The 13177-nt window shown below is 54.6% G+C and overlaps 1 protein-coding gene across 1 annotated transcript in view; it reads right to left on the bottom strand.

The window, feature by feature from the left end:
* Window positions 1–491: 491 nt before the first annotated feature.
* The window catches only part of EDA2R (ectodysplasin A2 receptor), a 13481-nt gene continuing 795 nt past the window's right edge, over window positions 492–13177 (bottom strand). Inside the window, exons 2-9 of the mRNA XM_015626842.2 lie at window positions 8713–8821; window positions 7866–8044; window positions 6998–7083; window positions 6668–6832; window positions 6056–6202; window positions 5453–5913; window positions 5175–5223; window positions 492–4781 (exon numbers count right to left, since the gene is read on the bottom strand). Coding sequence (XP_015482328.1) covers window positions 4486–4781; window positions 5175–5223; window positions 5453–5913; window positions 6056–6202; window positions 6668–6832; window positions 6998–7083; window positions 7866–8044; window positions 8713–8799 — 1470 coding nt within the window. The 5' untranslated portion in view covers window positions 8800–8821 and the 3' untranslated portion in view covers window positions 492–4485. The remainder of the gene's footprint in view (window positions 4782–5174; window positions 5224–5452; window positions 5914–6055; window positions 6203–6667; window positions 6833–6997; window positions 7084–7865; window positions 8045–8712; window positions 8822–13177) is intronic.

The raw sequence follows: 13177 nt of genomic DNA, 5'->3' as shown, positions 1-13177 counted from the left end.
GAATAGAAAACATCCTTCATGCTAATAATTATTTTAAACATACCAGCATAAGGGCATGAATAGGCTTAATGAGCCCTGTAATTACTGAGCTTAAACAGTAACTGTTCCTCAGAGAAGCTTCAGGAATGGGAGTTCCTTGGGCATCGTTTAAGGGTCCCTGCCTTCCCCTGGCCCCAGGCCATGCAGTGAACCACACCTGAGACTTGGCCACTATGAGGAATGTTAAACCCACGTAAAAACCAAAGCTGATGCCTGTGGTGGGGGGCAGGCGCTCTGGGGGGCCCTGAGGGGACAGGACCATGCCCCCCCATCCAGCACCACCCACTGCAGCCCCTCGTGCCTGTCCCCACACCAGGGATGAGGCTGCTGACCCCGGCTGCTGCAGCATCTCTCAGGGAAGCGCTGCCTGCCCTGCCAGCCAGGGCCCAGCAGGTGGGCAGGGGGCCCACAGCAATGGGGAGAGGAAGCAAAACTCACCAAGCGTCACCATGTCTGGCTCCAAAGTTTATTGAACTACAAACACACATCACTCAAGAGCACCAGGTCTGGAGGAATGTGAGGGACCAACCCCCTTCCATTAAAAGGGGGTAGGAGCTTCAACTTCTGCTTGATTTGAACACAAACAACACCCCAAACCCAACAGTAACAATGCTACAGAAGAATTCCAACGGTAACAGCACAGAATTTACAAAAATATAAATAACCTATTCATAACCTTAAAGAAAAATAACATCTACCATAAAAAAACAACACGTATTCCCTTGGGTAAACCGTGGCTACAGAAATGTAGTGATTATTTTTTCTGAAAAGCACCAGAGTCTGAAGTATTAAATAATCCAGCACAGAGATGCGATCTCCCCCCAGAACCTGCAGACTCTTTCAAGAAGTGTGCCCAGATCAGTAACACCAAGGTTTCTTCAGTATTGCCCATTTCTGTTAAAAGCACATTGGAGGGACAGCTCTCATGAGCCCCCTGTTCAGGAACAGTACCCGAGGGATGTTCACCAATTGTTTACCAGAATAAACACTTTAACAACAGTGAAGTATGTGCCTATTTTAAGTCTATGCTTAAGAGCTTCCCAGAACAGGGCTGGATTTAAACTTATCATACAAATTCCTCTGCAAATCAGACTTCCAGGCAAGAGTGGTGTGGAAACCAATCACTTGTAAAAAAATAACTCCATTGCACTGGAGTGTTTCCACTGCTCAGTCCTAGCTCAAGTTTGCACAGATGCAGTTATTTGATTTCTTTCACCTCTCTGAGCCATACCAGCTTGGCACAAATGGCTTCCTGAGGCTGTGGCATGAGATCCAGCACTACAGGAATTTCCCTCCCTTACATTTCATGTGTAATGTTGAAAATACTATTAAAAAGTAAAAGTCAAGTATCAAGTCCATTGGTTCCCCACTGAAGCAGTTCCCTGCTCAGGGATCACCGTGGCTCTGATGCCCCAGTCATGGCATTATCCTGGTTTTCAAGGCTCTCATGGATCCCTGAGGGCACTGGCTGGGCTGGAGGCAGCCTGGCCAAAGGGTCTTAGGGTGGGCTAAAGGCTACCTGTTGAACTCTTGGCCCTTGTAAACACAGCTGGCTTTGTCACCACAGCTGAAGGAAGGTGCCTGCCACGAGCACAGTGAGAGTGGGGAGCAGCCCTTGGCTGGGAGCTGGGGGAGCCTCACAGCCACGTCCTGCAATGCTCTTGTGCAGTGCCCAGCCCTGCTGGAGCACCACCAGTGCGACCTGCACTGACGTGAGGCTCTGTGGGGGAGCCACAACAGCTCAAACACATAAAACCAGTCCCTGGCAAGCAATGCTGAGGCAGCACACCCTGTGGCACAGCCTCCTGAGGGGCAGGAGCTGTGGCATGGCACACACCACCCTACACACCCTGTATGGCGTGGCTCAGACCCACACACAGCACAGCGCTGCACCCTCAAGGCAGGGGTTAAGTTTTGACTGCAATATTGCTCAGATATCAAACAATTGAAATATAAGTTTACCTTAAAAGATATGAAGGAAAAGGGGTTGATTTCTTTATAAAAGTGAGGAAAATCTTCAAACAAATGAACTAAAGCCTCACTCTGTTTGCTTGGCCCAGAGTCCCACCCTGGCACACCGATGGAGCTGCACAGCATGTGAAGAGATTTGCAGCACACACCTGTGACATGTCCCTGCTATCCACAGCTCTAATTTAACAACCCTTCCTGCTCACCTCTTGCTCCTGACACTGCCATGTGACAGGAGCAGGCTGGCTCTGCCATCCTGCCTGGCTGTCCCAAGTGACCACATGCTGGTGGCACTGGTGACACGGGAACACACAGGACAACCCACCCAGCCCAGTTCCAGCTTCAAAGCCAGGGCCAGCAAGCTGAACTGCAGGGAGGCTCTTAGTCAGATGGAGTGGGTGAAGTTATTTTCCTCCCACTGGAAGTGACTATGTCCACAGAGGGATTAAATATTTATTGGATTTTGTAAGGTGATTAAACCCAGCACTCTCCCTGCCACAGAAAAGCCTCAAACAGGAAATCCCTGGCCCCAGGCTGTGTGTGCTATAGCAACACTCCTGGCTGCTCCCTAACAGCGATTGTGCAGCAAGAGTCTGACTAATCCTGGCCCCACACGGAACAAGGTTCAACGCTGTGGGTTTTGGGGAGCAAAGAGCAGTAAAATGACCTTGACTGTGGAAGAAACAAGCAGTGAGGGGAGGTGCCAGGTCCAGCTCAAACTGCCCATGACTTCACTTATCTGAGCACACCCTGGGCGTGCTCAAGCCCCAACATCTTTAAACAGGGAAAGGAAACACCAGCAGCTGTTATTACCTGGGCTGGGGGGGAGGTCTGTCTTCCTGGAAGGGCACCCCCTTCTTTCAGGTACTGTGGTCAGATAAAGGAGAATTCTGTGGGCTCAGCCCAGGGGCCTGGGTGGGGGCAGCAGGCAGTGGGGTAACAGTGCCACTTGCTGGTGACCACCACACCACGGGCCTGAGACCCCGGTGACAGGCAGGACAGCAGAAAGCACTCCATGGCAGCGAGGAACAAAGCAACGGAGGCAGAGCCCCAGCGATGCTGTCTGGGAGTCTCGGGACAGCTAGGGTGACACCACACTCACTTCCTGAGCTGGAAGAGACCACAAAGATCATGCAGTCTAACTCCTAAGGGAATGGCCCGTAGAGGGACTGAAGCCTCAGCCCTGTCGGTGGTGCTGGGCTCTGAGCCACCGCCGCAGCCCCGCCGGCAGCTGCTCTGCCCGTGACCCCGGCAGGAGCCGCCTGCGTGCCTGGCCGCCCCCGCAGCGCTGTGCCCCGCTCAGGAACGTGTCCTGCAGCCCCCGCTCCTGCCCAGGGCCACCAGCAGAGCCCCAGTGGCCAGGGCAGACCGAGAACAGCCCAGCTGCCTGCAGCCCCCAGGCTCAGGCACAACACCGAAATCAGGGTGAGCGGTGACAGCAAGACTGTGGCAAGTTATGACAAATCCCCCCAGGATGAAATACCAAGCAGAAGGGTGCTCCCCCTTCCCAGCAGCAGCTCCCAGGAATGAGAAATCTGGCCATTTTTAGGCAGGAAAAAAAAAAGAAAAATATTATTTTAAAAGAGGAGGAGCTTCTGGAGGAGCTCCTGCTGTGCTGGCACAGGAACGCCACTGCTGCTTGTGACCAGTCACGGCTTCAGCTCTAGCTGCCACCCTTGGCACAGTGTCCCTGCCCCTGACACCCTGTGCCACCACAGGCGGTTTGTGAAGCTTTGGAGGTGATGGGCAGGGAACAGCCACGAGGCTGGGGTGAGCCTGCACCTGCCCATGGCCACAGCCACAGCCCAACGAGGATTTACATCAGCTCATCTTGGGAACCTGTCTGAAACTTGTGCCAGGATGCTACACTGCACTACAAATGAACATGAGCGGAAGGTGCCAGGGTGGCACAGAGAGACAAAGGCTGGAGCCTGGCACATCAGCCATGGCCAGGTCTTCTGCCAAGGAAATTGCAACACAGAGGGAGAGAAGCAACTGAAAAGTAAACAGAAAATGGCAACTGGCACCCAGGAAAGCAGAGCATGGGCCAGAGGAAGGATGGGAAAGCTGGAATGGAAGGGAGATGATGGCTGGGTCCATAGGAGGACACTGCCCACAAAGACTGAGCCCCATGGCTGAGGGAGCCCTGTGGCAACAGTGGGGCAGGAGAGGGCTCGCTGCAGAGCCAGAGCACCACAGCACAGGCAGCATAGTGACTGACAGGCAAGGGTGTCACAGCCAGAGAAAAACAGCCTCTGGAGGGGCCTGAGTAAACCCTCCCCCAGGAGCAGGGAAAAGGCACAGCTGTGCTTCCTGGAACCCCTGTGCAGAGATGGCCCTGTTGTGTCCTTCCATTCCGCGATGCAAAGACCACCTCTGTGTGCTCCTGCCATGCACACCAGGGAGGTTATGTGACTGCAGGCCACCAGGTCCTCTCTCACATGAGTGCATGCAGCTTCCTCTGTCCCCCTCTGTCCTCTAGTGCTGGCGGTCCGGCGTGGGGCTGAGTGTGAAGTGGTCGCAGAGCAGGAGCAAGGCGTCAAAGCGCTGGAGCCGCTGCAGTGCCTGCGCCAGCAGCGGGACGGTGACGGCGGCTCCCGCGTAGGTGAAGTGTGTGACCAGCTGCTCGAACCCCGAAATCCGTCCCAGCAACTGGGGCATGAGTCCCAGCTCCAGTGCCACGTGGCTGAAGTTCTTCACACCGTTCAAGGAAGGGTCCAACAAGAAGGCAAGCGACTGCACCAAGGAATGGGGCAGCTCTGCTATGGGGAGACCTGGGGGCAGCAACACAGCGAAGCTGGGTTAGTACTCACCCTACCCAAACAGAATAAGGGCAAAGAGAACAGCCAGCCTCAGCCCCTGATGAGCACGTGAAAGACCACCCTTCCAGGGCAGGTATTTCCTCCAACATCACTTTTGGAGCTCAGCAACATGGAGCTGGCTCAGTCCTGGGGAAGCTGGTAACAGGTGACCAGCTGGGCCACCTGCCCACAGGCCACTCCAGGCAGTATCACAGAAATTATACCCTGTGGAGCAGCACCAAAGGCCACAAGTCAGGTAAGTCCCTGGTGGGGACATGGTGGGCTTCTGGAGGAGCTCCCTTCCAAGAACCTGCCTCTGATATGCCCATACTTGGAGTACAGAGGTGAGACTGGAAGGCCCCTTACCTTTGGCCGTGCTGCTGATCTGAGTCACCAGGCTCTGGGCATCATCCACCTGGCGAGACAAAGACCCCAAGGTTGGTGGCAGTCTACTGAGAACAGCAACACCTGGCTCTGCTCCCAGGGCTGTCAGAGGGGCTCAGGGAATGGTCCCTCCAGCCTTACCACCCTATATGAACGTAACTCAGTCCATGTTCCTACCCCTGTGTTGAGCCCAGCCTCTGTGCCTGAGCCTTGGGCAACTGGCAGCAGTTCTGAGGAGTGATGAGGCTGGAGGAACTCACCGGCTGCTCCCCAGGTGGGATTTCGACCATGGGCAAGTGATGAGCCCCCTCCTGCACCACAGCACCGCTTTCTGCTGGAATCCTCTTCATCGCCCGGCTTGCTGCATCCTCCAGCCGCTCACCGCCCACAAACTCCGCCTGGGTGGAGAACTTCTGGAGGTCCAGCTCAGTGCACTCCACGGGTGCATGTGGCCACTTGTGCTGCATCTCGGAGGCGCAGGAGGAGAGCGGGGCCGGCCGGCCCTGCCTGGGGGTGGGGGGCGGCAGGACCCCGTCCAGGCAGTCACCGTGGCCCGAGGTTCGGATGAGGGGCTGGCTTTCCAGGAGGCTCCTGCCCAGCTGGGCCTTGGAGGCAGTGCTGACTGCAGTGGCTGGTGGCAAGTCCATCTCTGGCTGGAGAGAGGGGAGCTGGAGACCCACGGCTTCCCCATCCGAAATGAACTGCACCGCTTCCACGGGGCCTGGAATCAGAAACCAGCATGGATCAGTGAAGCTCAACATCCAGCTCCATCCTTCTGCCTAAAGGCATCTCATCCTGGGACCATGTGAGCTGGAGCCCAGCACCACCCTCCCCTCCCCAGGGAAGGCAGCAAGAGCTGGTACCTTCTGCCTGCCTGTAGCAAGGGCTCAAATTCTTCACACCCAGGCAGCAGGGTCCAGACATCTGCTCCTCACACAGGAACCTGCCGGGTGTGGCTGCAGTCGGGAACGTTGCTCGCTGGCCCGAGAAGTTCTGTGTCCTCAGGAAGACTTGGAGGGTAGAGGAGAAACAGCCTGAGCAGAGGTTTGGCTCGCTTCCCTAGCATGTCCTCAGCCCTGTGGTATGTCTGCCAGCGAGGAGCTGGGAGCCCAGCAGCTCCCTGGCATGCTGCTGGATGCCATCCTGCCCCAACCCTGGCCACCAAACCTACAGCCCTCTTCATTCTGCAGCAAAGAGCAACCAAACAGAAACACCTCAGAAGGGAGGATTGGCAGCTCTGTGAAATGGCCTCCTCCACCTGATGGCCCTAGGAAGGAGGGAGGCTCCTCTGTGACACTGAGCACGTAAAGCACAGCAGAGGTCCTGCAGGCATGAGAAGCAGGATGAGGTGCCTGCTCTGTATGGGCTGAGGAACAGCTGGGTCACTGTGCTGTGAAAGCTGCAATGCTCTACCCAGCAAGAAGGGGCCATGGGCACAGGTGAATGGCACAGCAAGGAGGAGAGCACCAACTCACCTCTCTGGCACTGGCTTTTCCAGAATCGCTTGCAGTAGATGATGGAAAGTGCCAGAAGCACCAAGACGATGATGACCAGGGCACTGCTGGTCAGAGCAAGAAGGGCTGTGTCCTGTGGTGGTACAGTAGGGACAGCGACCTTCACCAGGTTTGTTCTGGACCGGCCTGCAAACATAATCCACAAAATGCTGGAGCCAAACTCCGAGGTTTGGACCACCCCTTCCCTGCCCATCCCATGTCACATGCCATGACTGTGCCTCCTCCAGCAGGGCTGAGGCTCCCCTGTGCCCACATCACCTGCCCCGAGCCCACCAGCATGGGGGCACCTACACTGCGGCTCGGAGGATGGCGTCTGCTTGGTGCAGGGAATGCACTCCCACTCCAGCTGCCCGCTGATCCGTGCCTTCCTGTAAAACCTGCCAACAGAGCAGACAGGCTCAGCCTGGTCCCCAGTGAGCTCCCACCACCCTGCCTGTGCAGCCAGCTGTGCCACCCACCCCACAGCAGAGGGGGACAGCTGACCCTGCACTCCTGCCTGGCTGGCAACAAACAGGAGCAGCAGGGCTCTCATTCACTGGCTAGAACCACACTGCACCTACTCGTTCATGTCGAGACATTTGTCAAGAAGCGACATCTTTGTAACAGCACTCTCACCCCTGTGTCTGCTGAAGTGGATTTTAATGATTAATGGCTCCCCACAGGGCTGGGAACACCCCAGCTACAGCTCTGAGTGAGAAGAGGCTCATACACTGGAGCCCTGACTCACTCCTGTCCCAGGCCCACCACTGGCCAGCGGTGTCTGCAGCACCTGGGTTTGGTACAGGCTGCCTGAACACAGACACTTCATTTCAGTCACCCCTTAAACCCCCTCTTAGGGACTACAAACCACAGTGGTCTACAACCCTCCATCTTCCATAGATCAGCCACCCTGGTGTCCACAGAACACCAAGAGTCTGGAAGTTCTCTTTCACAGATCGTTTACGGGAGCCTTCAGGTTCCCTTCTCTGGAGCTACGATGGGACCCACCAGATGGGTCTGACTTCCATGTCATTACCAGTGTCCTCACAGAGGCATCACTGGGTCACCAGGCTCCTCTCAGGTCCCACGTGGGACCATGGGGGGCTCAGGTGAAGCCCCCTCTGCCCAGCCCCTCGCTGTCTGTCCCCAGGTGTGGCTGTGGTGGCTGTGCCCCGCTCACCCCGGCAGGCACTCCCCGCAGACAGCGTCGGCCGTGGCTGTGCAGTTGGACTTCTGGAGGCGGTTGATGAGGGCACAGGACAGGCAGGGCTTGCAGCCGTGATGTCCCCAGCGGTCCTTGAACTTCCTGGGTGGGCAGGCCACGCACTGCGCGTCCCCGCCGCTGCCGTCGCCGCAGTCCTGCAAGGCACGAGGTTGGGGGCATGGCTGTGGTGAGGGGTCACCGTGGGTTCCAAAAGGAACTGAGGGAAACAGTGTCCCCTCTTTGCGGGCAAAGGGTGGCAGGGCTACAGCTCATGTTCTTCAGAACCCAGCTGAGAGCAGCTGCCACCAGTGCAGTCCCCAGGAGACAATGGGGGACCTTGTCTGCTGCCCAGCTGGGGCCCACTGGTGTGCTTTGGGTTTTGGAAAGCTCCAGCAGCACCACGGCCCAGGAGGCACCACCAGAGGAACCCTGCTGCCTCCCATCATTCCAAACCTCCCACCCCTGAGGCCAGGCTGGGACCCCCTGCAGCAGTGTCCTGCTGGCACCCACCCATGCACAGCCCAGCCAGGCAGTGTGACCTTGCTCAGGGCTACAGACCAGGGGAAATTTTGACTTCTACCAGTAAAAAAAAGGAAATCAAGTTGCTTCTTGTGCTGTCTTAAATCCCCCACCATCTCCTGCTTCCATTGTCTCACCCTTCTACCAGGGTAAGTGAAATAATCCACCATCCCATCCTACCAAGTTTCTGCTCTTCCCAACATGCTGGGACCTAAGATCATCTTTCTGAAGGGAGGCTGGCAGAGGATTAACCCAGCTGTGCCACCCATGATGATTTCTGCTCCTAACAGAGAAGTCAATTTACCTTGGAAAGCTCCTGCCCAGGCATGCACTTTCTGCAGGGGACACATTTCTTCTGGTCATCCAGGTACTCGCTCTCTTGGCAGGCCATTGTGCTCAAGAGGAGAGGGGAGCTTGGGAACGAGAGGAAGACAGAGGGATCAAAGCCAGCCCTAACACATTTGGGATGATCAGTGTGCCCATCTCTGGGTGGACATCTCCACCTGGCCAGGACAGCAGCCGACACTGCTGAGCGCCATGGGTGGGACTTGGGCAGGAGGTAATTCCTGGCTCCCTCCACATGGCTCCATCCATTCCAGGCTTCCCAGCAAGGCTCGTGATGAGCTTCCCCATTCTGTTGCCACCTTGCAGCTTCACAATGCAGCAAATGAAATTTTAGTCACAGTACTGAAGTACTGACCCACTAACTGCTCGTGTCACCAGTGGATTCTGCCAGCCCCAGCTGTGGCTCTGGGTACCAGAGACAATCAGTAGAGAGCTTGGCCCCAGCAAAGCCTTCAGGATCCAGCATTGGTGTGACAGCACCAAATGCTGGTGGCTGATGTGTCCCTGGCAGAGCAGGACACACTGTCCCACACACACCCTGCACCCCCAGCAGAAAGGGACACACACACACCCCTGTGGCCCTGCTGTGTCCCCAGCAGAAGGGGACACACACACACAGACACCCCTGTGGCCCTGCTGCTCCACCCTGGAGCTGTGCAGTCACTCAGGCTCTTGCTCCATGCACGTTTCAGCTCTGCATGGCATTGCTCGGAGGACCAGCAGAACAGCTCTCACCTCCCTCTGAAACACCCTCCAGAGCCTTCCTGAGGTGCATTAATGGCTCAGCAGAACAACAGAACCAGCCCAGGAGCCACAGGGCTACACTGTCAGAAAGGATGGCTCAAAGGGCAGCACAGGACCAGCATCTTGATCAGGGCAAGGAGTTCAGACTGAAGTTGCAAAACTGAGCAATTTATTTTGAGTTTTGGAGCTCCCTGATTATTTCTGCAGATTCTAGATGGGTTCTTCTCATGTTGACATGGAATAAAATCCACTTTCACTAGACCAATCTCCACTCTGCTTTTCCTAATACCATGTGCAGAAAATCAGGAGAAAAACTGTTCAAGCTGCCTTGGGAGCAAGTTCTCAACACCCATCAGGAATAGTGAACACCTTTTGGAAGGCACCACCCTGAACTGCCCAGAAGAACCTGGCACTTCAACCAGAGCTGCTCCCTAGGAGGGAAGCTTGGCCAGATGTCTGGCCCCTGCAAGGCTCTTGCAGCAGAGGGGATCATCTACAGGACCCCCAGCATCTCCTGCCACAGCTCCTTCCCCTCCCACAGCAGCATTCCTCTGCAGGCTTTTTCTGCCTCCTCTGCCTAATCCCACCACTCCCTTGCTGTTGCCTTTTGGAAGCAGACACTTGGCTGGGCTCCCCCGGCTCTGGAGGGCCGGGATTCATGGGAGATGAGGTCTGCCCAGACCAGCACAGCGCATGAGTCACCCTCACGTAGCTCCTGCTCGCAGCACATGGGCTGATACAGGGATCAGCAGCCAGATCCACGGGGACAGGAGGAGCTGAAGGGACTAAATCTGTCCTGCAAGCACCTCGGGAGGGGCGTGGGCACAGCTTATAACTAGCATAAAGGTTCCTGACACCATTAAATAGAAGATTTGTCACCATCTCAGAAGGTGGTGAAAAGGGAGCCCAGTGTCACCGCCCCAGGAGGTGCACAGGGTTTGGTGTCAGGGTTCAGCTACAGGTTGAATGCAGGAGGGAGAATAAAAAGAGGAAAGCCAGGTCCCAGATGAGTGACACACATGTCCTTTGAAGGGCTGGCACACCGGGCAGGAGTCACCCAGCTGCTCAGGGGCCTGAGCCCAGCCTCTGGGTGAGTTCAGGACTCACAGCCCTGCTCACCCCTGGCAGCAGGTGCCTCTGCACTGCTGATGCTCTGTTCTGGAGTTTGCTTCAGGCTTTTGCCCCTAAATAACAGCACAAGATGAATGAAACAGAATTGCAGGCAACAGGAAAGGAGCCCAGATACCAGAATATGGAGAATATGGAAAGCAAGGGGCTGATTTTTACTTGCTCTCTAAAGTGCTGTAATACAAGGAAAAAGGCACTGGTGAAAAAAACCTCAACAAAACAAAACAAAAAAAAAAACCCCAAACCAGCAGGGTTTTTGGTGAAACTGTCCTCTGAACAGAACTTTTCCACTTTTCCTCATCTATTTACAGGATCTCCCAGCCTTTCAAAGGGCCTGAAGCTGAGACAATGCCCTCAAAGCCCCCTCCCCTCAAGAACCCGGTTTAAAGCAGTTTGCCAAATACAGAAAGTTACACAGGCCAAAGGAATCCTGTGTCAGAGCTGCTCCAAGCACAAGGACGTCTGCCAGGATGATGGAATCACTCAGGATGGAGGAGGCAGCCATACCCCATGTGCCAGGCAGGTCTGCTGCTGCTCAACATTTTGTTGAATATCTGGCATGAAATTCAGAGATGGGGGATCTTTGTACTTCTTATTTCAACACCAGCAGACCCAAGACATTTGATCTGTACATGGAGAACACACCTAAACCACCTGATGCTGCCCTGCTATGGCAGCAACCTTGGATCACCAGCTGGTCTTACTGAGGCTAAAGGAAAAGCCAAAACAAACAACTCCCACTTCTTTGGGACCCACATGGGAGTCTCCCTGAGACTGCCAGAGCTCTGGCACAAGGGAATATAAAGAACACACAGTAACAATGAGTATACTTGGGACACAGTAGCAATGTACTTAGAGGCTGAGGGAAAGAAGAACCTCCCTGCCATCAGTCCCAGAAACATGATATCCAACTTAAAAACATAATTAATTTGTTAAAGAACTCTTTTATTCTCTTAAAGAGACATCCTGCCTGAACAGGAAAGCAGAATAGGTTCCCCACTGTATCAGCCCTTAAGATACCAAAACCATGAGCTCCTGAATGAGTTTTCACTGCATGAGATGAAATGGTTCCAGCAGTGCCACAGCGTGAGCTGCAGTTTATCCACCCTGTGACAACACTACAGCTCAGCCATTGTCATTTCTCTATGAAAGTGTAATTTTCAAAACAAAATTAGACTTTCAAAAAATTAGTATTGGAGTCCAATCTATTTCTTTTGTGTGCAGCTAAAGGATTCTGGGAGAAAAACAAGAGTGAGGAAAATAGTAAGTGAAAAGGTAGAAAATGAAAGTGGTCAGTGAAACCTTCAGGGCTGCTGATTCTCTCCATCTGCCCAGCAGGTACTGGGGCAGGGAGGGCTGGCAGGGAAGCAGGCAGGACAGGAGGAGATGGGGTGGGCTGCTTCCCATCCCAGCCACAAACCCTGTCCCTCCAGCCATGGGTCTCTGCTTGCCTGGGACAGGAGGTGCCCAGAGCCACCCTCAGGGGCTCAGACACCCACCCACCACCCCAGCAGTGGCTCTTCCCTGTCACCACGTGAGCCAGCACACACATTACAGATTTCTACTCTGCTACAGGACTGACTGGCACAGCCAGGCAGCACTATGCCTCAAGATGAGACACTTGTATACATTGGAACCTAAGAACAGAGAGCTGAAATCCTAAATAAGAACTGCAATTGAAAGGCAGGGGGGAAAAAATGCTATCTGGAAAATATGAGTGCATGCTTCATGGTTGGCCACAGTCAGTTCCAGTCTCCTGCTCAGCCATTCCCTCACTCTGGTCCAGGCAGTGTCTCCTCACCTCCTTGTGCTACAAACCGTGCTGGGAGAACCTCTGCAGCAGTGGGACTCCTCTGGGCAAAGTGCTTCTCACATAAGCAAAAAAAGAGGAAAAAAAGTGGAATCTGAGGCTTTCCATGTGGCTAAAAAATCAGCAGGTTTCCCAACTGGAGATTCTGCACACACAATTGCCCACTAATTGTTTTATCTGGAGTGGCTTGTGTTTGCTGTAAGTGAAAGCACCGTGTGCTCGGATGGGAGAGGAAGTGCTCCGAGCTGCTCTCACACTCTCACTCCTGCACAACACGAGTCCCCAGGGCAAAATACCCACTTTCCAGTGATTTTTGCCAACTTAGGGCTGCCCACTTTGGAAACCCACACTCTGCCTTAACAGATATCTCAAGTAACACCCCTAAAGCTCCTATCAACTTGCATAAAACTCTGGATTTCTATCTGTTTTTTTGCCCCACATCTAATTCTCAGTAACTTTCACCATCTTCCTGCAATAATCAGAGAACCGCCGAAGCCGTGAAAGCTCTCTGAGACCATGGAGTCCAACTGTTCCCCCAGCACTGCTAAGGCCACCACTAACCCACGTCCCCAGGCGCCACATCCACACGTCCATTAATCCCCCCAGTCGGTGACTTCACCGCGGCCTGTGGCGGGGCAAGAATTTTTTTTGGGAAGAACTTATTCCTAATGCGCGACCTAAAGCTAGCGAGCCCCGCATGTGGCAGCTGCTCGTTTCTGGAAAAGCAGGCGAGGCGAGGCTG

The sequence above is a fragment of the Parus major genome, chromosome 4A (assembly GCF_001522545.3).
Source record: "Parus major isolate Abel chromosome 4A, Parus_major1.1, whole genome shotgun sequence".
In the NCBI taxonomy this organism is placed as follows: Eukaryota; Metazoa; Chordata; class Aves; order Passeriformes; family Paridae; genus Parus; species Parus major.
The sequence above is the reverse complement of the archived record's forward strand: the minus strand, read 5'-3'. Positions and strand labels throughout refer to the sequence as shown.